Below are 25,281 nucleotides of genomic sequence, written 5' to 3' on the forward strand. Positions count from 1 at the left end.
ATACGGATTTCAACTTATAGGTCAACGCGTGTGCAATCATTGCGTTGCTAACAGACGCTTTCCCCTTCCGCATTGTTTGTTTTCAAACCAGCTGGTAGGGAAATTCCCACGAACTGCGCTCTGATTGGTCAACACTATTCCTCTAGATCAACATGGCAGCGCCCACCAGCACATCGGCGACGATCACGAGTGCGAATGAAACCCGAAATTGTGCCTCAAATGCTGAAAAGGAAGTAGACATTTATCGTGACACTCCCATTAGGTATCTTGGTGAGTATGACATTTTACAGTTTGACCTTTGATTTGGCATGATGTTAAAAATGTGTCTGCATCTAACTGGCCGGTGCCGCCGCACCCTGCCTGACGTTGACCCCGGCCAGGGCGCGCGTTTCCGTTTTACACCCTGGCGAAGGCAGGCGCGAAGTAGCCAAAAAGCGACTAGTGAAGAGTCTACACACGTCGCTGGTTGCATGCAGCGTGTGACACAGGCGAGTCCACCACCGCATGCAATTTGCACAGTTACTGATCAGAGCACAGAGTTCCTCGGCACTTCATGTACACAGAGAGCGGCAGTCAGGAGTGAAATCCGAACATGCTTTTGCAGTCGCGTTGTTTATGATACTTTTTTTTCTAAAAATAAATTATTAACTAAATGAATAGAATGACAGACAAAATCAAAATAAACAGATACTTATAATGGAAAGACAAATTGAAGTTTGATGGATTGATACACTTAGAAGCTGCCGAAAGATAGATATAGAAGACTGATAAATAGATAAAGACAAGATAGACAGATAGATAGATATAAATAGAGAGAGGGAGAGAGAGGTGGATAGATAGATAGAAAGAGAGAGAAAGGGGGAGAGATGGATGGATAGATAAATAGAGAGAGGCGGAGAGACAGAGAGGTCGATAAATATAGAGGGAGAGGGGGAGAGAGAGAAAGAGAGAGAGAGGATAGATAGATAGAGAGAGAGAGAGATGTTGTAGATAGAAATATGGACGGACAAAGAGAAAGAGAGAAAAAAGACAGAATGATGCTAGAGAAGGAGAGATAGAGAATTTGAGAGACAGATAGATAGTTAGATAGATAGAAAGATAAAGAATGAGAGAGACAAAGAAGATAGACAAATTAACAGATATAGATAGAGAGAAATAGAGAAAGACAGACAGATGGATAGATAGATGAGAGATAGATAGATAGATAAAGAGGGAGAGAGACAAAGAATATTAACAAATAGATAAGTTAAAAAAAATAGATAAATAGATAGAGAGAATAAGAGAAAGACAGACAGATGGATAGATAGATAGAGATATTAAATAGATAATTAAAGAATGAGAGAGACAGAGAAGATTATTAACAAATTAACAGATAGATCGATAGATACTCTAGTTAAAAAATAGATGAATAGATAGAGAGAAATAGAGAAAGACAGACAGACAGATGGATGAATAGATAGAGAGATAGAGAATTTGAGATAGATAGATGTTAGATAAAGAATGAGAGAGACAGAGAAGATTATTAGATAGATAGATACTGCAGTTACATAGATAGATAGAGATAGAATTTGAGAGCTATATATATATATATATATATAGACAGATAGAGAGAAAGACAGACATCAGCAAGTCGGCAAGGCAAATGATCAAGGCAAACATTTTATTCGTATTGAACCTGGAAAGTATAAGCTCAGTTGCATTTGCAAGTACGGTATGTTCTGTTCGGTGCGGACTTTGGATCGCGCGCCCAGCTGATAATGTAAACAAACGTAGACGTAGACTCTTCACTAGTCGCTTTTTGGCTACTTTTCCGGAAAATGCCTTCGCCAGGGTGTAAAACGGAAACGCGCGGCCAGGGCAGCCGGCCAGGCCCAGCGCCCAGGGAGCCGGAGCTCCTCGGAAGTTCTTGGCCTGGGTTATTGTAGCCTGGAGGAGTCTGGGGAGTAAAAAACATTGGCCAAATCGTGTTTTTGGGAACCACTCGTAGATTTGTGCACGCGCACTTGTGTACGAAGTGAATGGAGGTAGAAATGGGTTAATGGGGAACCGTGCGCGCGTGTGACTGAATAAAGCACTGCTGTATGAAGTGAACAGACAACAGTGGTTCCCAATAAAGGCAATATCACGATAATGCCAAAACATTTACTTCGTGGGCTTACTCCCCAATGACGTCTGGAATTGGATCCCATTTATCTCTGTGTAGGGATGAGATTCCCACGATCAAAGTTAGGCTAAATCAACACTTGCCCGTTAGGCAATAGGCATTAGTTTTGTAGACCAAAAGCTTCGGTTTCTGTTCTGTTGGTCATGTTGGTTGTTCAGCTGAACTCCGTTGGCTTCACTCACCAAATACAGAGACCGAAGTTCTAGCGCGATCTGTACAGGGGACTCAATGGCCATATGTTTATGTACTTAAGATCGGATAATACGGGGAAGTGAATTTGCGCGACAGCCGAGGTAAGTCACTGTTTTTGTTCCTTTTAACTTCATTTTTCTCTGTTTTTTGGCAATTCATGCCAAGAGGGAATATAAATTTGCATTTTGGTCGCTTTAATTTTTATTCATTAAAGACAAAAATTGAAGAGCCCCGACGGGGGGATTTTGCAATGCAAGTCCCCTAATGGTGGCTGCACGATAGCGAGCCGTCTGTGTACGAGGAGAATTTTTTTTTAAAATGTTAAAAAACTCCTTGAAACAGATGGCTGCCAGCTGTCTATACATGTAGGTTTGTTGGTACATGCTAATGAATAGAAAGGAAGACCTGGCATCGATGAGAGTAACCTTACGTTAATAAATGATTTTTACTCTTTAGAAGCCTCCTGGCTAGCCCAGACAGAGACCGGGCATTTCTAACGTATTGTAACTAGATGGCGAGCTGAGATAGTGTTTGATCTGCAAAAAGTCAAAATTCAAAATGGTGGGTAATCAATGATTTTAGGCATTTCAAATGTAGCTTTTTCCATATAAATTCTTGAATCGACAATCGTGTGTAAATTAAATGATTGCACAGACACACTGAAAGGGTTCATTATTTTGCCGTGCACAGAAAAAATCAAGCCATGTGTGTTGTGGACACCAGAAGTGGGATCGCAGCACACGCGACCCATTAGTTAGAAATCCACTGCCAAACGCGGTTCATGGTGCGAGTTTAGTCAATACTAATCTCGCAATAGATGTGAGTGACACACACATGGGGCACCATTGTCATGATTGTTTTGTTGTATCTGAAAATGACTGGCCAAGTTTTCTTCCAAGAATATCATAATCATATATTTATTTCAAACTTTTAATCAAGATTTTTGGCAAACATCAGTACTCATCAGAAGTCGTACTACTAGCAACATCATCAACTGAAATTTTTCTTGAAATTAAATAAAAATCATGATTTATATTCAATTAACAATTTACTTTCCTCCAATTGTTCTCATTGTCATTGTACTCATTTTGCTTTTTCTTTATTTTCTTTATTATTTTTTTTACATATTCTTCATTATTTTGCTTCTCCTTTTATTTGCCCTTATCATTACCTTGTCCTCTAGTTCTTAATCCTACACTCATTTTATAGACACATTTTCTTGGCACCTTTAACCTTGCAAATTTAATGTGTAAAATGATATTTTCCCTTTTGTTTGCCCAAGGAGTTACCAGCACGTAACTCCTTGGTTTGCCAAAGTTCTCCCTTAATTGGTACTTTTAACATAATATTTTTCCACACTATTTAAATTCCTCAGGATATGCAAATGAAGTTGGAGAGTCATTCCGGGCATTGATCCCAAAATCTGCTGTGTGGGCCACATATGGGATCGCCAGTGCATATGTGCTTGCTGATGCCAGACACAAAGGGCAAGTAGCTGCTAAGGTAATGCACAGTTCCATAAGTTGATTTAGAGGGCTGTTTCAAACCAAAGACTGACCTAAATTGCATTTTGAATTGTTCGTCATTCATGGCACTGATTTTAATCTCCCAAAGTTTCAATTGTTTCTAAAGGAAATTACCAGTCATGGATGTAAATCTACATATTTTACATTTTTAAGATATATAATTGATGTAAAAGTATCAAGAAAGCTATTAAAGAGATTTAAGACACAATTTAAACACTTCATAACCTTGTGAGTTTGATGATAACAGCAAACAGTGACTAGCCGTCATGTTGCATTCTCAATTAATCTAAAATCTGTTGGGTCATAACATTCTATGTTTTAGCCTCTTACTAAGCCATTGTACCATTTGTGATGTTAGTTTTAGGAGCTAATATTGTAAGTAGAGTTAGTAGAACCAGTAAAAGGTAAACCTATCAAAACAAATGTACTTTTCATTTTCACATATTCTAGTTTCCAAGACATAAGTTCATCAATGTGCTTTCAATTATCGTGCCTTATGAATTATTTGATTTGCGCTGTATTATACTAGTATTCTGTATCCTTTGTTTTTCATATAGCTAGGAATTATAATATATGAGTTTTGTATTTAAAGCTTTTTCACACCCCTCTCTCCATTTTTTAAGTTGAACTGGCCTGATGACTCCACCAAGAAGCAGAAAGTCATGCATGCCGTGGGTGATACCATTGTGTGGCAGGGGTTGGCATCTGTCATGATACCAGGGTTCACCATCAATAGAATATGCAAGCTTTCTCTCTTCACCCTCAGCAGAGTGTCCAGTCTTCCAGAGCCAGTCAGGAAATGGACGACAACAGCGATAGGGCTAGCAGTCATCCCATTCATTGTCAAACCGATAGACAAGTAAGCATACAAAGGCATTATTGGCCTGGATAGGCTTAACACTTTCCACACATACTTTGCACCAATGCACACTTGGTGCCATGCGAACTTCGCATTTCATACTCACGCAAACAATGCATTGTTTTCCTCCCTGAAATAATTCTGCACAGAGGGGTTCATGACCCAGCACACAAAGGGTTAACGCCAATTTGAAGATACTTGTAATGTATTGCCTAAAACATTTGCATATTATGTAAAGCATCAATATTATTTTGTTGAAAACTGCTCTCTCAAGCTAGACCAAGACTTGCCTGTAAAAAGTCATCTTGATTCCCGTTAAGTTGAAGCAAGGATTTAAATACTGACCCTTGACCTGATCTCATTGATAGATGCAACCAGGGGGGGGGGTTTCACAAAGATTTAAGTATAACTTGGAGTTGCATGTAAATGTGTTAAAAAAGGTATAATCGTATTGGTCAGATCATGCAAAGAGGACGTGCATTACTGCTTATTGATCAATTAGATTGCACGTTATATTTCAAATATGCAAGGTCATCTAAGTGTGATTTAAGTCATACTAAAATCTTTGTGAAACACCCCACAGGTATACACTAGTTTAGGCCCATTTAACAGATATTACAAAAGGTATTATTTTGATGCAAATTTTGCTATCAGAATCATTCTCATGAACAGAAGAGGACACTATGCAATCCTGACCCTTTCCACCTTTCCTCACTGCATGTGAAGACCTTCTGTTGTGTAAGATATAAAGCTTACAGGATTTGAATCAAAGTTTGGGAAAGCAGATCCACTTGCTCTATTTATCATCTTTTGTTTCATGCCTTTGAAAAATCCTGTAATCTACCAATAAATAAAATAAGTCAATATATTGACTTTCTTCCTCTCTCTTTGTTGATTTTGCAGGAGTGTTGATTACATGATGAACAACTCAGTGAGAAGATGGTACCACATAGAACCACCTGAAGAGGAACTAGTCCATCACAGGAGATAGCAGAAAATGTAATTACCATGGCAACTGATATTTGTATAGAAATATCCTTGAGCACCAGGGTCAGTATTCATTTCGTTACCCAATAAAAAGCAAGTCAAGTTGACAGAAGGGCTTGTGGGAGGCCGGACCTTCTGTTGTTGGAGAGTGAAAATAGTTTTCATGTTACTGTAGTGAAAACAATGGTGAAAATCATCACCGCTAAGAAAAGATTGCTTTTTAGTTGTCCTAAAATAATAAAAGATACAACAAATAACAGCTGAAATGTTCAGCTTAGAGGACAGTGGAGTTGTTCTCCAGAAAAGGTCACAATTCATGAAATCACACACCATATGAGGTTTGATTTTTTGGATCACCTAATGCCAATTTTTATTATTATTATCTGCCTAAACAAATTTCAATTAGTTCGTTGTTCATAAATTGTCGTGATCCATGAATGTTGAATTAAAAGGTTAAAACCTAGCATGCATGTACAATAAAATGTGGGCTATAATTCTTGTTTAGTGTTGCCTTAAATCAGGGTTAACTTCTGAAAAGACTTAATTTAGAATGCAACTCAGGGAGAATCCTGCCTTGGTCATAAAATATTGTGTTGGGAAGGAAAAAAATGAATAACACAGAATGGTGAAAGTTCGAAAGAAGTCGAACAAGCAATAAAAAAGGCCCTGCTTTAAAATTGAGATCCCTAATTGTAGATTTCCAATTGGCCACTGGGTAAGTATATTATGACAAGGGGCAAGGACAACTTTGCCATAGGCCTTGTTCTTAATTATCAGGTTATGACATGCTGGCTCAGACCTGTCACCGTGGATAAACCGCACCCCTGACCTTTGCTTCTATCCAGCCGAGAAAAAGGTGCGGTTAATAGACCGTTACTTACGGTAGTCTTTTCCTTTCACATATGGGGCCAATTTGAAATCTCCATGGATATAGTGATTACCAATATTTACAACTTATAAATTTCCATAACATTCTTAGTGTTTGTCCGATATTGTTTAGATTTTCTCCTATCAACTTTTTTGAATTTTCTTTTTCTTTTAAAACAAGTTTTTATTTGGGTTGGATTCCCTTTTAATGTTGAAGGTACTGTTAGTACTCTAATTCTAGCGTTTGTTTTACTAAAAGGCAGCATAAGCTTTGTAACATCAGTGGTTAATGACATCTCCCTTGGGGCAGAATAGACCATTGATAAACCGCTCTGAACTAAATGTGCTTCCTATCGCTACTGGTTATTGGAAGAGAGTAAAATTCTGTAGAAATTATAGCGAATGAAGATTTCAGAATATAACACAAAGGTTTGCAATTAATCATACACTTGATTTTCATGTTTAATTGATTTCCAAGATTTCAGAATATAACACAAAGGTTTGCAATTAATCATACACTTGATTTTCATGTTTAATTGTACATCGTAGTTATAATACAATCAATCAAAAATAGTAAAAAAAATAATAATTATAAAAAATCTATGACGATTGCTTAGCTTTTCGTTATGAGTGTTTGGTTGAAGATAGAGAAATCGTGTATTTTAAGTGTTTTGCTCTCACAATTGTTTGCTTTACTGCATCTGCTAAAGAGAAGCATTTCGGGGGAAAATGCCTTGGGGGTAAAATCCTGGTATGAGAGTAGCTTTTCTGGAAAAGGATCTATAATGGTTTATCCTTGAAGTCAGGAAGATATTTGTTGTTAAGAGTGCCATTGCTACTTAAGGTTGGCAAAGTTAAAGGAATGTTCGTATGAAATTTAGGCAGAGTGTTGTAAGAAGATTTTATGTTTTTATTTTTAATTTATAATACACTTTGGATGAAAAGTTTGTTTCATATTCAACTATGGTTCGCAATTACTTACCAGTACATGAACTACCACTGTGAATTGTGGTAGTGGTACTTGTGTGTGCATTCTTAGCCTTTGATTTATTTATAAGTCAGCATGTGCAATGAAGACAAACCAACAAAAGTGTATTTGAAGTTTTGAACTATTGTATAACTGAATGATTAAATTCATATATTTCAAATTCTGATCTCTTTGAATAGTTATTTTGTGAAGTGTATGCATTGCAATTTATTCAACCTAAGGAAGTATGAGATCAATCAATCATTATAATCATAATTTTCTTAAAATTTCAGTAACAAAGCCCGTTTCATAAAACTTGTGCAACTCAGAAAAGTGGACTGCAACTCCAATCTCTGCCAATTAGGAGCATGGAATGAGGGCATGCATTAGGGGTTTCATTTAAAACAGACTTATTATTGGTTGGGCTTTCCTTTTCAAGCAAACTCAAGTTCAAAGTTTTGATGTGGATGAGGGGGTGTTCCACAAAGTCTCAAGTCAGACGAAAAATAATGTTGAAGAGACAACATGCACGTATATGTGTGCACTCATCAATGATTGCACAATAGCACACATCCCAGAGCTGACCAAATGTGCTGGTACATTTTATACCACACACAATTTTTTTTTTACAATTCTTAGTCTTAAATCATTGTGAACCCCCCACCCCCATCAGATGACCCTTGACACTTCTTATCCTTCACTCCTCTCTGTCATGCATAAGGTAGCTTCATTTATATTTTGCGAATTGATCCTTATCAGTGCTTTTCCCTTTCCTCAAAGATGAAAAAAAGGGCTACAAACCTTGTACTTTTTTTCAAAACATAAAAATGAGCATTTGATTATTTTTTGCATGGTCAGCCCCCCCCCCAAAAAAAACGTTCTGCGGCCCCTGTGGAGGGTGCACATAGTATCTTGGAATGGTTAGGGGGTGTAATAGTAATGTCTGTGAGTGCAAAGCAAAATAAATCCAATAACTAAACATCAGGGACTGTAAATAACACTAATACCTTATCCATGATGTGATCATCATCAAGTTTTGTCCCTATCCAACTCCACACTACATATCGCTCTCTTTCCTCAAAATCCCCATCTCATTTTCACTCCAACACCATGGCCCGAATTAACAAAGGTGATTTTGAAAACCCACGGTTGAGTCCATGGTTTATGCAGATTTCCTGTATAAATTACGCTTATTTTACCGCGTATATTAAAAGATGTCCAATGCTGAAGCGCGCTTTTGTCACGGTACGCAAAATTGACGCCTGTTGCCGTGGTTATCCACGCTATTTTATTCACGAATCCACTCTTCAAACAGTCTAACCATGGTAACAGGCGTCTATTTGGCGCACTGTTTTCAAAAGCGCGCATCAGCATTGGACATTTTTTATACAAGTGCCCGATACATGTTAAATTAAGTGTAATTTATACAGGAAATCAGCATAAACCATGGATTCAACCGTGGGTTTTCAAAACCATCTTTGTGAATTCGGGCCCATGTCTCACTTCCATACAGAATCACAGATCTCACACTACTCTTATACATGTACACCATTCCTTTCATCTTTTAAGGAAATCTTTTACTGTATACTGACATACACAGAATAGTAAAAAGATATTTTGAGATAAACTCTTGTATTTCAAGACTTGTTATTAAAATTCAAGAAAATAAATAGTAATATACAAAAATCCATTATTTTTCTTTTCTGACATACTCATGAATGCACTTTCCTCAGACGTTTAACAACCACCTCTAGTAATGAGCATTCAAAGACAAATTTCTTGTGACACCCATGGAAAGAAAAACAGTTATTGTCATAATAGTATCGAATCAAGGTTCGATATGGACCATTTGGCTGATCAAGACTTTTGAAAGTACGAGATCGTAGTAAACACATCAAGAATAATTATGGTAACAATCAAACAATGACTGTCCTTGCTGCTTAAGAAAGTCATGAGCATTTGAAGAGAACCCTTATAAATATGCAGTGGTAAAATGAAAATCTTATATAACAAACCTGAGGGCAAGAAAATACATATTCTTTTATACAAATTTCACAAGATTACACAACAAAATTACATTCCACTAATGGAAGATGAACACCACATTAAGCTGGAGTATATAATCATACTAGAAACCATTTTTGATTAGTGTATTCAAATTCTGAGCTGCTGTTGTAAAAAGATATGCCAAGTTGCCAACCATTACTTTTATGGAATATTTGTTCCCTTCTTTTAAATATGAATAGGGCCACATATTTGTTGTGTTATTATTAAAACATTTCTATGCACAATCTGCTTTCCATAAACGGTGCCGTAGCACCTAGTTTGGTTGGGGTCTGCACCTTCTTGATGTGTCATACGACAGCTACAGGTTGGCAATTGTTATTGTGAGAGATTTTTTAATCTTTTCTGACAATAACTTTTTTAAAAGATGGATGGCATCTCTGCATAGAAATGTATACAACATAAAACAAAATCATGTTACTGCATGATAAACCTGTATGACATCTCCAACATTTTACTACCAATCATATCACACATTATTCCACACATCCATAATCATGAATAAGCAAATGAATGCTGTGAACAAGTTGGCCTTTAGTGTATTCTCTCACTGTTTTCTTTTGCTAGTTTCATCATTTTGGTTGAAGTCAAAGATGTATTACAACATCCATTGACTGTTTTCTTTTGCTAGTTTCATAATTTGGTTGAAGTCAAAGATGTTTTACAGCATCCATTGACTTAAACCTCCAATGAAATCAATTCTAAAGCAAAAATACATTCTAGGAATATTTTTAAATTGGCAATCTACATCTTTCTTTTTTTGTAACACAAAAGAAAAGTTTAGCTACCAATAGCATGTTTACCAGTAGTCAATCCTTCATTAAAAGGAAACAAAATTGGCAACAAATTGGCAACATTTTAAAGGCTAAAAGGGCACTGTCAAATTAGAAATTAATCACACAGTGAATGACCAATGGCCTCCTTTAATACAAGAGGGGTTTTCCTAGCATTCAATTGAAGTATGGACTAAAACCAATGCTTAGTCAATTGTTCAACCCGAGTTTAATATTCAGATTACCACCTTACCCTTCAAATAAACAAATGAAAATAAAAATTGAATTTTTGGTAGGAGCGAAAATGCATAGAAGTGTACCGAAAACCCATTTCATGGTTCAAATGTTATGAATAGTACCTCATCACACAAAGTTGAATTCTAGGAAAAGAGCATTGGACAGCACAAGTTGTTTAGGAACTGAACTTATACCATTCAATTAAATGTGGCTATGGTATACCACCTTTGAATGAAGAATTCAAATCAGATGGAAACCAGAAAATTTACCTACACTCAATAAAAAGAAAGAAATATGACAAGGTTTTGCAGGCACAAGGATGCAGCATAGATCTGGTCAAGAGGGAATGGTCAGAGATGCAACTCTTCGCGTGTGTATCCAAGCAGCAACATCTGCACAACATGAGCACAGATTTCTGGATGGAAATTTAAGTTCACCAGGAAGCAGAAGGTTTACAGCAACATTCTCCACCTTGTTGCTATAATATTGGTGTACCCAATCTCTCATGCAGAGCTGGAGCGAGCATTCTCTACCATGAAGAGAGTGCTGACTGATTGGCGCAGGTCCCTAGCCACAAGCACCATTGACGACTTGCTACTCATTCAGCAATTGGAAAGATTCAAGTCTGGAAGAGATGTGAGGAGGTGGCTAGCAAACAGCACCAGTCAGCGTTGTCCTTGCCACAGGACAAGCAAACTCTGCAGTGATGAAGGCCATGATGAGGAAGTGCATGAAAATGATGTGCGAGATGAAGGCCATGGAAGTGATGTGACAAATGAAGTTTAAGAAATAGGTATGTAAGGTCCATAATGATGAATACTCTTATATTTTTTTTTTTAATTGCCTCCGGTTCCTGTAAAAAGCCTGTGAGCCAGGGGCAATTTTTTTTTGAAAATTGCCCCTGGTCTTCAACTGCTTATTTCAAGGCTTGTTCAGTATCTTCTGATTCAAATTCATCACCTTCAATATCTTCCGATTTAGTTTCATTTCCTTCAAAATCTTCTGATATAGTTTCATCTCCTTCAATATCTTCTGATTCAATTTCATCTACTTCTGTATAAGAATCTTCTTTGTCCTCTCACTGGGTGACATAAATTTGGACATCTGCCTCTGAAATGTGGACACTCCCAAAAGAAAAACACCTCTGTGATTCATTTATGTACCCTTTAATACCCTTTTCACCTTCTTTGCCACAGGCATACTTCCTACTTTCTCTCTTTGAGAGTGCTCTGTTCTTGTGTGCATCATAACTTGCCTTTTTCACTTGTCTGCTCTCATTTCTTCTTGTATTTTCTCTTTTTTTCCCCCTTTTCTCTGATGTCTTGGTGTCTGGTGTTTATAATAATCTACTTTTACCTTTGGCCCTCTTGCTTTACATGTATGTTCGTCTTCTTTGGCTTCTGTTGGTCCCTCCAGATCGAAGGATGGATCCTTGCTGACTTTGGTGATTTCTTTCCTTGGACTGACCGCTGAGAAATCTACTTGAACAGCTGCATCCTTAGATCGAAACTCAGGAGGAAGGGCAAGGTCAACCAATGGAATTCTAGACTGGACCAGCTGTTTTTTGTCAAAAGTATTGGGATCAAGTGGGTAGACACCTGTCTCCTTGAACCCAGATGTAATGTTCTGCACTGTCATTGCATTTTTGATGGGCTTCTTTAATAACTGTGGGATCTTTTTTCTTTTGACACCCAGGGAGCAACCAAGTGCATGTTCCTTCTGTACCATTTGATCAATTTGGGACTTGAAAGACATAGACAGCTAAGTCAAGTGGCTGGCACATTTGGGTGTTGGGCGCTCCACGTTCCAGTACAATCGCATGCTCTTCTATGGCTCTCAGAAGGAGCCGAGGATCTCCATGAGAGTCATGTCCATCCAACATTAAGAGGACAGGCTTTGCTTTTGTGCGGTCCTGTGGGCAGTACCTGAGAAAGATTTTCTTGAACCATTCAAGAATAACATCACTGTCAATAAAATTACTGTCACACATCCCATAGAGGCACCCATCAGGTCCCCCTCTGGTGAAAACACCGCTAGGGAAATTAGACTCATTAAAAATGATAGCAGGAGGCATTGCTGTTCCAGAGGCAGCAGCAGTAAATAAAAGAGAATCAATGTTTTCCATTCAAACAGGTGGACTGCACTTGACGTTTAGGGACAACTACCAACTGTGAGGACTTCTGAAAATCAACAATGACTTCATCCACAATGAAGATCCGTTCTGGTTTTGTTTGAAGATCATAACGTTCATAGACACGACGCAGAAGTTGGAAGTACTCCCTGTTATTATCTGCTGGAGAAGACTTGATGAGGCATCGGTCCAGCTGGTCTGTACATTTTAATCGAACAATTTCATTAGCGTACATCTGACGAAAACGCAACCACCAATCGTAGCTAGGCCATTTCGTACCGAACTTCCCCTCTCCAAACTTCCTGTCCAGAATCCCTGCAAACCTTATAACCTGGGTGATCGTCAATGGAATAGCATCTACTGCCATATGTCTTATAATAGCATCTAAATCTCTAACTTTTTTGAGAGTTTAAGTGCTGCTCCCATTTTAGCATGAAGAGGAACCCTGCCATGCACCTGATCTCCCAATGATCTCCTGGGGACACCATGATCTCGTGCTGCTGTTGCAATAGGTATGTTCCCCTTTACTAAATCATAATATGCTGCTTCCATTTGTTCCGGCTTCCATTTCAGATAATTAGAGTTTTTTCGACCTGGAATTATTATTTTTATTCTGGTGATACTTAAATCATACAATACTCATTTGTGTTTGATTCTATTCAAAGTCTTACATTATGTATTAACTATAATGAGTTTGAAGTGGTAATTGTTGTTTCAAGGTTCCCAATTAAAAGTTCTCACATTGAATATAACTTGGATGAATGAAAAGAATTTTCATCATTTAAAAGTCTGCAATTATAAACTGTAACATAAATCCTGGTATAGAGTTTAAGATAAAAGATTTTTCCTTTCTGTAAATCTTAAGGAGTTCACCAATGACCTCACAGGTCTTGCAACATAAACAGTCCAACAATATGGGTTTGGAAGTCAGGGAGAAATTCTAACTGACCAAAGAAATCGAATGGTCCACTCATATCCAAACCTATGAAGAAAAATAAAAAGAAAACATAAATAGGATATCATTAAGTTTTATGCTCTTGGAGGAATATTTCGACATAATTGTTGAAAAGTCATATTCCAAATATCTATAACATCAAATGCTTATTTTTCTGAAAGTATCTTCATGTATTATATACCTCTCCTTTTTTAAAGATGATTCATGTAAAATTCTTGGTCAATATCATGCTCTGATGTCTTCTATGGTAATAACTAACAAAACAAAGACCTGAAATTGTGACATACTCAGAGTGTGGTATTGTAAGTATGTCTGTTTCAAATCTGTTATAGCTCTTTGTAAGCTATCTATCATTACAGGTAAGGTATGGAATTAGTATATAACACAAAGGTAACCATTCTAATAAAATAAAACATAATCAGAACAGAAACTCTCTAAGAACCTTTTGTCACATTTTCTGAACCTTGTACTATAATTTTCCCTGTTCGCACAGGCCAAATTAATCCCGCTCATTTTTCTCATACAAAATTCAGTAATTCTAAACTCGTAGCTATTCATGAGCGCTAATCCTGGATTGGACAAACAGCGCTGGCTAGCTTCCCCTAAGGCATACATGAAGCACAGTCTTTGGATTGACCTGGTTTCTTTTCTCACGATGCCTCTTAATCCTGGACTTTCAAATCACTAATTTAATTTAATTCTATTTTTTTTCATGAAATACTCGACTGAGATTATACAAATATTATTTCAGCGGTCACAATGCTTTGGGAATGACAGTGTCACATACATTTGAGTGCCCCTGCCCCCAACATGGAATTCATTCTTGGCTGTTGATTAACAGATGTTATATACATGTATACTGCTGCATATCAAAAGTTACGTTTAAACGCAAGTCAAAATATCAAGCGCAAGTCCCAACTACGGGTGCCTCATTGGCTGAAATCACGCTGCGCAAGGTTTTTTGAGTTGCTATCAAATCCAACGGGCCCCAGATCAGTCAAACTGTCATACTGTAAGAGCACCCTTTTAACTAAGCAATACACACCTGTAAAGGCTTATGATTTCTTCTTCGAGGATTTGGTCTTCAGGCACAACTTGGTCAAACTTCACTATTCCAATTCTCAGAATCTTGTGAAGAGGAAAGAAAAATATATTGAAAAAACAGCAAATATAAAAAAATTATAAACTGCAATTATAAACTGTAACATAAATCCTGGTATAGAGTTTAAGATAAAAGATTTTTCCTTTCTGTAAATCTTAAGGAGTTCACCAATGACCTCACAGGTCTTGCAACATAAACAGTCCAACAATATGGGTTTGGAAGTCAGGGAGAAATTCTAACTGACCGAAGAAATCGAATGGTCCACTCATATCCAAACCTATGAAGAAAAATAAAAAGAAAACATAAATAGGATATCATTAAGTTTTATGCTCTTGGAGGAATATTTCGACATAATTGTTGAAAAGTCATATTCCAAATATCTATAACTTCAAATGCTTATTTTTCTGAAAATATCTATAACTTCAAATGCTTATTTTTCTGAAAGTATCTTCATGTATTATATACCTCTCCTTTTTTAAAGATGATTCATGTAAAATTCTTGGTCAATATCATGCTCTGATGTCTTCTATGGTAATAACTAACAAAACAAAGACCTGAAATTGTGACATACTCAGAGTGTGGTATTGTAAGTATGTCTGTTTCAAATCTGTTATAGCTCTTTGTAAGCTATCTATCATTACAGGTAAGGTATGGAATTAGTATATAACACAAAGGTAACCATTCTAATAAAATAAAACATAATCAGAACAGAAACTCTCTAAGAACCTTTTGTCACATTTTCTGAACCTTGTACTATAATTTTCCCTGTTCGCACAGGCCAAATTAATCCCGCTCATTTTTCTCATACAAAATTCAGTAATTCTAAACTCGTAGCTATTCATGAGCGCTAATCCTGGATTGGACAAACAGCGCTGGCTAGCTTCCCCTAAGGCATACATGAAGCACAGTCTTTGGATTGACCTGGTTTCTTTTCTCACGATGCCTCTTAATCCTGGACTTTCAAATCACTAATTTAATTTAATTCTATTTTTTTTTCATGAAATACTCGACTGAGATTATACAAATATTATTTCAGCGGTCACAATGCTTTGGGAATGACAGTGTCACATACATTTGAGTGCCCCTGCCCCCAACATGGAATTCATTCTTGGCTGTTGATTAACAGATGTTATATACATGTATACTGCTGCATATCAAAAGTTACGTTTAAACGCAAGTCAAAATATCAAGCGCAAGTCCCAACTACGGGTGCCTCATTGGCTGAAATCACGCTGCGCAAGGTTTTTTGAGTTGCTATCAAATCCAACGGGCCCCAGATCAGTCAAACTGTCATACTGTAAGAGCACCCTTTTAACTAAGCAATACACACCTGTAAAGGCTTATGATTTCTTCTTCGAGGATTTGGTCTTCAGGCACAACTTGGTCAAACTTCACTATTCCAATTCTCAGAATCTTGTGAAGAGGAAAGAAAAATATATTGAAAAAACAGCAAATATAAAAAAATACATGTAGAAGTGAATCTGGTAATTAATTTCTACACACCATACACACTTCTAGAAAGTTTAATAATCTTTGTATTCCTAAATTTCATTGTTAGCATGTAAACAAAATCCAAATCGAAATTCCCATAGGTTGTATTATACAAATTAAGCTTTTGGTGCCTGCATGTTGGTTTCAATAGGGAAAATTAAATATTGGAGCCATGCAAATTGATATGAAGTTGTATTGGGCAATAGAAACTTATAAATCCATTAATTATAAGAAATTGGTTTTAATATAAGCAGAAAAATTAGAGAAAAATATTGTTGAATGTTCAACGACAATATGGGGAAGCTGCTCAAGTATGATGTCACAAATTAAAACTTAAAAAAATCATAACTTTCTCATTCTTTGATGGATTTTCAACAAACCTTCACCAATATGTTTCTCTTATTTTTCTGCTTTTATAAAAACCATCTTATAATCAAGGTGAACTTTTCCTTTTTTATCTAGAATTAAAAAGCGTTATGAGACAGAGAGATATATAGATAGATGGTTTATTAAAAATCAAGACATCATCGCGGCTAAGGCCGAATTGTGATGTATTACAAGATAATAATGATAAAAAAATCTTCAAACAGTAACATAGATAATTACAAAATAAATAATACAGTATTTATTGAAACTAAACCTCATCATGCATTTTACAGAATATCATATTAATTCATTTGTTATTTACTTTTTGTAGAAAGGGTGACTTTTTCAAGATGGCTGTTCAGGATCGAGAGAGAAAGAGAGAATGGAAATACAGTGGAGGAATAATAGAAGAACAGGGCTTAAGAAAAGGATAATGTGTTGGTGGAGAGAAAGAAAAGTAAATAGAGAGAGAACAGCAGAAAAAAAAGGAATTCTAGACAACAAACAACAGTTGAAACTTCTTAAAGTCCAAGCAATTTTTTTTTCAAACCCCTTTGTGCAAATCTGGTGCATATAAACAGGGGACATGTCTGCTATGTTAGAACACATAAGAGCTGATTACATACCTCTGAATAATATGTGAAAAAAATCTCTTATCTTGCAGTCTACAGATCTGGGGTAGAATTTCTGACATCAGGTCCACTCAGCTGAAATAAAAAAAAGGAAACAAAATAGAGTAACTAGATTATAAACCATCTAATGTGTATATAATAACTTTGTATTCTGCGTGCAGGTTATGAACTTGATTCATAATACAATATGACAACTTAATGAGCTTTTGTTACGTCACAATACTATACAAAACAAATTTGCATGTCGTATCTTCTGTAGCTGCCTCCAATTTCATTTTAGCAGCTTCCCGCGCCCCTTGTACATGTAGATGCATGTTTTTACCTTATTATCTACGCGCTGCACTAATTTGCTTCAAGTCTTTTTACCACTGATTCTTTCGATAATAAAAGAAAATTCCTTATTTGAACATTATTGAAAAATTGTTAACCAAACGAATTGTATCATAATTCTTGTGCATAATAGAATTCTATATTTTCCAACGCTTTCTCCGATCTAACGTGCCAATGCAGTATAGTTGTAAAACATATTTTATGATATCGATGCGCGCAAAGTGCCATGACAACCCAAAATAACTATGTTCTTGATTTTATCATTTTGCTGTTATTTGAGCTAGAAGGAGACCTTCGTTCATGGCTTCCCTTCTTTGTAATTTGTTTTAGCTTTACTGCCAAAAGTTATTTATGTTTAGCCAACAAGGTGAGTTGAATCGTAAGAAGTGTTTCTTATTCATGATATTGCTGATACAAATTATTAATTAATTCTTTATGTTGTTGTAATATCATTCTAATGATTGTGGAATATGTTATGCATATTTACGTTTTAGAACTTGATTGATCAGTATTGATGTGTTTTTTGTTTATGTTATATAAATGTACTAGAAACTTAGTGGCATGGCAACTGGTTATGAAGAGAAATAGTTAAGAATGATTATATGAAATGTTTTCATACATGTATATGCTCGTATATGTCTTGTTTGAAATGTCACAGTTGAGGAAAATTCACTAAAAGAATAACTTAAGACTTGATTAATATAAAAAAATGTTTACCGGGTAATTGGAAAAGATATTATTGCAATGTACATATTCGATACGAAATAAGTTGTTTGAACTGTTCATTGTTTTGTAACAGTTTCATGGTACTGTTTGGAATGAATATACTTCAGTTTAAACATCTAAACATTGGATCTTTTGTCTACCTAACTTGGTGGCAGTTATATCTTCTACTGCCGCCAATAATTGTGTACTTTTCACTGGAGGAATGTCGCTAGGGATGGAATCCTTGTACCCTCGTGAATTACATCCCCAGTGAGAGAGTATGCAAATTAGAAGGCGTACCGGCCATTTCAATATAGACATAAATTGCTTAATTTATGTTGACTGCTAATTTATCACAATACTGTTTCTGCTTTCTACCTGAATATTGGGTTAAAATGCCTCCAACTAGGAATCAACGCATATACTTGCTATGGACTGACATACAGGAAATTATAGGAGATGCCAGAGAGTGGCCAGCTCAAATTCGGAGATTATTTTGGAGTAGAAATGTCAGACATTGGGACAGGATCAAGATTGCTGCCTTTGTGTACGTGAATGGTTTAGACCAGGTAATGTTCTTAGAGTGGGCAGAACTCATTCGGATGTGCAGGGACGGAGCCAGTTTGCGTCATTTTAGAGCTTTGTTGAATTTATTTGAAGGTGGCAGGAATTACATACTATATTCATGGAAAGTGAGTACCAGGACATACCAATACCTAGATGGAAAACCTCATTATTATTAATTCACAGGTAGGTAAAATACCCCTGCTATAGACATTCATTGGTCTAATCCGTTGTTGTCCAATAAGTGAAGAGTATTCCATAATTTATGCAAATAGTATGCAATTGAACTTTCCTCCAATCAGGATTATGGAACAGGTAGGTCACCCCATTTTATACTTAGCTCAAATTTGCTTCTCGCATTCTCGATCTGACATCATGCCGGGTTCTAGTTGGAATAAGAAACTTCACAATCCTTCGATGGAGATTTCTCCCATTGGAGAAATCCATTTGATTTCTTCGGATTATTGATGCTGGACGACAATGGGCTATATGAGTGGCTAAGACGGCATAGTCCAGCTTTGTTGATGCGTTGTGAGCTTTGTAAGAGACCATGCAAACTTGTCACCAACAGAGTCATGAAGGGAGGAAAGGTGTGGAGATGCCAGGGGAGCATTACCTGGAAGCATGACAAGAGCTATTCGATCTTTTATCATTTGATTTTCCAAAGTTCGCAAATTGATGTTCGGGATTCATTGGTCTTTATCCAAGAATGAGTATTTGGATCCTCCCTACATCGCTGCTCCATCGAAGCTAGAATGAATTACAAGCAAACAGCCATGGATTCGGCAAGTTTTCTACGAAAATAAGGAAACATGTCGACGATCTCTACTACAAAGGAGGTGAAATAAAGCTTAATGGTCACATCGAGATTGACGAGAGTATGTTTGGGAGGAGGTGTAAGTATCATGGTGACCTCAGAGGGCAAAAGGTGTGGATTTGGGGGATGGTGGAGAGGGCGAGCAACAGGATAATATTGTACCCGTTGACAAAAGAGACGAGGAAACACTGATCCCACTGATTGAGCGTCACATGGAAAGAGGTGCTACAATATACACAGACGGATGGAGGAACTATTCCTCTTTGAATAAAAGAGGGTATCAACACTTCACTGTTGAACATGAGAGCTCATTCAAACAAGTATACCAAGATCTTGAAATAGGGGAAAAAGAATGTGATCCACACAAACGCAATCGAGGGCTCGTGGAAAATCACAAAGGAGCATTTTAGGCACATCAATGGAATGAGCATTGGCAACTTTGGAGGACATCTGAGAGAGATAAAGTCTGGAGAAATAGAGTCATCGTGGGAAGAGGTACATGTAACATCCTGGAGGCTGTGTTTTCTCTCATCACTAACCCTCCATCATAAGCTGTCCCCTGAGGTCACCAACCCCTGTTCGACTCCTGGTCAGCTAAGGGAAGACGAGGCTAACATGAACCTCCACTTGGACCCACCAGCATCTGCAAACATTTCCAGTGTACCTGATGCACGTGATATGCCTGATGATCCTGGACCTTCCACCTCTTACCATCAAACTCTTACAGCTCCCTCCCAGCTTCTCCAACCACCCCAAAGATGCCGGAAGATACTTCTGTCAAACACCACTGTATTTCTCCTCCACATCGCACTCCAAAGTCTTAAAAATCTATCACAAGCCCTGGATCGGTAAATTCAAGGGAAAAAGCCTTTACGGCATTGGTAAATATCGCCCCAGATGCTTCCGAGAACCAGAAAGTGTATTAACATTTCATTACATTTCATCCCTTCTGTTAACCCATTCCTCAGGTCGTTCTGGTTTGCGTTCTTCAAATAATGTAAGGCTCAAAGAAATACGTACTAAACGAAGTTGGGGGGATAGAGCATTTTCATCTGCTGCACCTTTTTTGTGGAACAGGTTACCGCTATCTATTCAGACAGCTAATACTCTTTCTACATTTAAGGCAGCACTTAAAACTCACCTGATGCTTAATGCATACTGCTAAATCATACCAGCAGTTTAAAGTCTAGTTCGTTATTCTTATGTTTAGTTTGTTAATTTTTCTTTTGTTATTTGTTAGCGCCTTGAGCATCTCTTAGAGATGGATATGTTGCGCTTTACAAATATTGTTATTATTATTATTATTATTAACGTGTAGTCCCACGTACTGAAAAATTTTGATTTTTGTGATGAAATATTGTGAAGTGTGATTTAATGTTTGTGTTTTGGTAAGAGTGGTTAATTCTATTTATTAAATTGATAAAAAGTGAGATTATATTACTTTACAAATCTATCACTGGGATGTGTGTGTGGGTTTGTGTTCATGATTTGCAGGGATGAAGTATTTACATGTTTTCAAGGGTGATCCACAGTATATGTTTGTATTTTGTATTAAGAATGAAAGTAAATGGCTATTACTCATTATTTTTGCAAATTTTAATAATCATTTCTATGTTAATTACTGTTCTAGATTATCTTTTTGAAGAATGGCTTCAACACTAGCTCAAATAAAAAATTCCCATCTGATTATGATTTTCTGCATATTCACCCCCCACCCCTACTTTCAAAACCGTACCGCAGCCCCGTTTTTATGATGCTAATCCATTTCTTCCTACATCAATTAAAAGGTACAGGAAGCGCATCTCGCGCAATGGGCAAGAAATTCTGAAGAACATCAGGAACACCATGTCCGACAGGGCGGCCACGTAACTAAAGTGGCATGAGCTTCTGAGACTGCATCGGACAGAGGTGCTGCCCAATCTGACTGAAAACTGGGACAACCTCACTGCTGATGAGAGAGCACCATTGGAACAACTAACATATCTTCTGTGGGCTACACAGTCTGGTACAGTATGCCAGAGTGAGTGAGAAGCTCTTTCTTTAGTGGAAAAAGAGCTGTTTGAGGGACAACAGCTAGGTGCTGCATCCAAAGCAATTTCCTTCATAACAGAGGGGACCTGAGTGATATTATCAGTGTTGAGGAAGACCCTATCTGCCTAGTAGAACGTAGTGATGGTCTCACATAATTCTTCAGAATGTCCTTCCATCTTTGGCAAAGGTAATGAGCACTCATAATGAAGATTTGACAGAATTCGATGACTCCACAAGAGCAACGTCTACTAGCACAGACAAGCATAATAAGCATGCTGAGCGAGTCTTTGCATATCTTGATCACTTGATGAAGGTGACACCAAATGCCATCCTGCTTGCAAATGAAGCAACCATTAACCCATTGTTTTAACTCAATAAAAGTCTGAGTGGTCGCAACAGATGTCCAAGGAAGAGGCTAAAAAGGTGGTAGACGATGCAAGAAAGAAAGCAAGAGTGGTGCATCAAAATTTCAAGGAGCATTCGTCAATGATCATTGAGCAGAAGAGGAAAGCCTTGGAAAAGAAGCAAACGGAAAAGCAATTGAAAAAGCATACCGGTAATTTATTTTTCCCCTTTTGAATTTAAGTGCTATTGCGACCCTATTCTACCCCCATTTTGGAGAGTATGATCTCTGCCAAATTTATAACACAGGCTCCCTGGGTGTCACATCTGCACCAACCACAGCATCTGGAACTTTCGTTCTGTTGCTGTGTACCCGTGAAGATGACGAGTCGATGACAAACCATCATGTCCATCCAGGGTGACCAGACGTCCCATATTTCCTGGGATCATCCCGTATTTTGGTCCCGACAAACCCTTCCCGGGATGCCTATTTGTCCCGTATTTCAGAATATTGAACAAAATGTAGTTAATACATTTTAAAGTTACCAATTTTCATAAAATAATCAACAGATGATGAAGCAGAGACAGCAATAAAATCAATAACTGTAAACTTTTGCAAGTTCTGCAGTGATTTTCTTGCAAACAAACTGGCCTTCTGTGTGTGGCAAGCTATACTAGCTATGTATGTAGGATCGGAGCCTGATCAGAGCAAATTGTCATTGGTGCTAACAATTACATGTTTATTAATTATAATTTATTTTTAATTAATTTAAAATTACTGTTTTTCTACCAAAATAATCACAAAATCGGCGGGAAATGTTAATATTTATGTTATGGATTCTCAGATTGCTGATTTGGAGATGTATGTTATTGGACCAAGTTATTGAGTTTTCATAACTAGATCTATAGGCCCTAGTTGTTTCAGCTTTCGGGTTGAGGCCTGTTGTGTATGATGCCGCGATGTTTCATCTAGTTTTTTATTTTGAAAATGTTTCACTTTGAAAATTTATTCATTTCTAAAACATTTTAGTTCATTAAAGTTTATAAAATAAAAAAACAAATATCATCATGATTTTTGTTATATAGGATTGTTTTTGTTTGCTTGAATTTTGTAGTTTTTCCCCTCTTTCTCTCTTTTTTATCCTTCTTTCTTCATCCTTCCTGCTTGCCCTTTTTGTTCCATCTATCTTTATTTCCTTTCTTTCCCCTAGGACCAAAATCCAGTTAAAACCAATTAGAGCAAAACCAATTGAAACCAGTTGGCCAACTGGTTTCAATAGGGAAATTGGAACAACTGGTTCCAATTGAAAAAAAAACAGTTGCCAATTGGTTCCAGTTCAATTGGTTTCCAATTGGTTCCAGTTGTTTCAATTTCCCTATTAAAACCAGTTGAATCCAATTGGAGGTAACTGGTTTCAATTGGTTCCAGTTGAAACCAATTGGAGGCAACTGGTTTCAACTGGAACCAGTTGAAACCAATTGATTTCCAACTGGATCCAATTGGAACTTCCAGTTGGAAACTTGGAATGAACTTAATTAGTTACAAATTAACACTTGCACTAACTATTGCTCATGTCAACACAGAAGCAGTGTTATATGTCTATAAATACCAATGTAAAGGGCATTGATAAAATACATATACCCAGATCCTTTGTCTCTTCATTAATTTTTCTTTCTTTCATTATCTTCAGTACTTGCCTTAATTTCTTTACAAAATTTCCTTCATTCTTTCTTTCCTTAAACTTATCTTTGCTTCCTTTTCCCTTCCTCTCCTTTTTCTTTTTATTCTTTTTCTCCTTCCATTATTTTTTTTAATTTTCTCCCTCTTTTCTTTCATTCTTTATTTCATTTTTTCCTTCTAATTCTTTTCCCTTATTCTCCATTTCCCTCCCTCCCTTTTTCTTACTTTCTTTCTCTCCTTAAATTTGTCTTTCACACATTTATTCATCTTCCCTTCATTTCTTTTTCTTTCTTTCTATATTCAATTCAAATTATGACAGAAACCTTTTTTCTCTCTTATTCTTTCTTTCAATCCCTTTCTTCTAAACTTTTTACTGTTTTCATTTTTCTTTCTTCTTAATTCATCCCTTTTCTTTCGCCTCTTCTCTCTCTTTGGTCACACTTTCTTTCAATTCTTTATATTTTTTCACAACCCTTCTTTGTTGATCTTTTTTGTCGGTTGTCCCAGGCCCAGGTCTTAGTACGTACCGGTATCATAGCATAGGCGGCCATGCAAGCCAACAACACTCAACAGTCACAGTCGAGCTAAAAACAAAAATGACCATCTTCGACTTCGTTAGTGAATGTTATTCTCCTTTCCACATGTCACTTCATTCTTTGATGACGTAAACGAAGAAACTTTGATTGATCAACTTACGTAATCTATAAATACATGCTTATGGGTCCGTTTCCTCAGCATCAGAAGGTTACTGCAGAGAGCCCGAACACTTCGAGATCTTCTTCGCATCCTCCAGCTCGCGAATGGGGCATACGCATGCAGCGAGCGCCGGCGGCGCCGGGGATCGAGCTAGGCCGCACCGGCAAGCTAGCTAGCTAGCTAACAAGACGACTGGAGCTGTCGAATCTCGCTAGCAGGGTGCATGCGCCATGCAGTGCCAATCAACCTCGACATCCAACCCCCCCCCCCCCCAAAAAAAAGGAGAGACCAAAATAAATTCAACGAACAAGAAAACAAGAATTTGAAACTTAAGCCAAGGATATCAAAAATTGTCATGAATATTTTTAACAGGGAGCTCTGCATGCCACAACATGTTTAATAGATTCTTTTTTTTTTAACTCATAGAATTATAGAGACAGAAGGGGCATACTCATTTTAGGGCTGAAAAGCTAAGACCCCCCTGTATATGGCTATGTAGCGGGGGGGGGGCATAGGCGGCGGAAGCGGGGGGGACAGGTCCCCCCAAAAAGAATTTTTTTTTTTTTTTTTGGCTTGTCAAATTTTTTTACATGTGTCCATCACAAAATTTCAGGTGGACCCCCCTAAATTTTTTGGCCATTTCTTGCTTGTGACAGGATCTTACATAAAGAAAATTATGTAGATATTTATGATTGGGTACTTGATCAAAATGAATTTTGATGTAAAATTGGTAAATTATTCAATAGAGTGCATCATCATTACATTTCACTGCATTCTTAAAGGTCAAGTCCACCTCAGAAAA

General features: G+C 37.1%; 1 protein-coding gene and 1 long non-coding RNA gene across 2 annotated transcripts; one reads left to right on the forward strand and one right to left on the reverse strand.

The window, feature by feature from the left end:
• Nucleotides 1–45: 45 nt before the first annotated feature.
• On the forward strand, nucleotides 46–7,734 carry LOC121408883 (mitochondrial fission process protein 1-like). The gene is made up of 4 exons (XM_041600570.1): nucleotides 46–270; nucleotides 3,732–3,859; nucleotides 4,506–4,741; nucleotides 5,645–7,734. The coding sequence occupies exons 1-4, from the start codon at nucleotides 153–155 to the stop codon at nucleotides 5,730–5,732; spliced, it is 570 nt and encodes a 189-aa protein (XP_041456504.1). The 5' UTR covers nucleotides 46–152; the 3' UTR covers nucleotides 5,733–7,734.
• Nucleotides 7,735–14,914: 7,180 nt separating this feature from the next.
• On the reverse strand, nucleotides 14,915–24,729 carry LOC121408884. Its single transcript, XR_005969095.1, has 4 exons — nucleotides 24,480–24,729; nucleotides 17,308–17,388; nucleotides 16,155–16,237; nucleotides 14,915–15,101 (listed from the first exon to the last, which is right to left on the reverse strand). It is a non-coding gene; the product is annotated as an uncharacterized LOC121408884 (long non-coding RNA).
• Between the last annotated feature and the right edge of the window lie 552 nt (nucleotides 24,730–25,281).

The sequence above is a fragment of the Lytechinus variegatus genome, chromosome 2 (genome assembly GCF_018143015.1).
Source record: "Lytechinus variegatus isolate NC3 chromosome 2, Lvar_3.0, whole genome shotgun sequence".
Lineage (NCBI taxonomy): Eukaryota > Metazoa > Echinodermata > Echinoidea > Temnopleuroida > Toxopneustidae > Lytechinus > Lytechinus variegatus.

Excerpts from the sequence above, each read along its gene's own strand:
- LOC121408883 (XM_041600570.1), top strand. The coding sequence starts at position 153 with ATGGCAGCGCCCACCAGCACATCGGCGACGATCACGAGTGCGAATGAA. Across the intron at positions 271-3,731 it reads CACTCCCATTAGGTATCTTG|GATATGCAAATGAAGTTGGA; the intron begins GTGAGTATGACA and ends TAAATTCCTCAG. Across the intron at positions 3,860-4,505 it reads AAGGGCAAGTAGCTGCTAAG|TTGAACTGGCCTGATGACTC; the intron begins GTAATGCACAGT and ends CCATTTTTTAAG.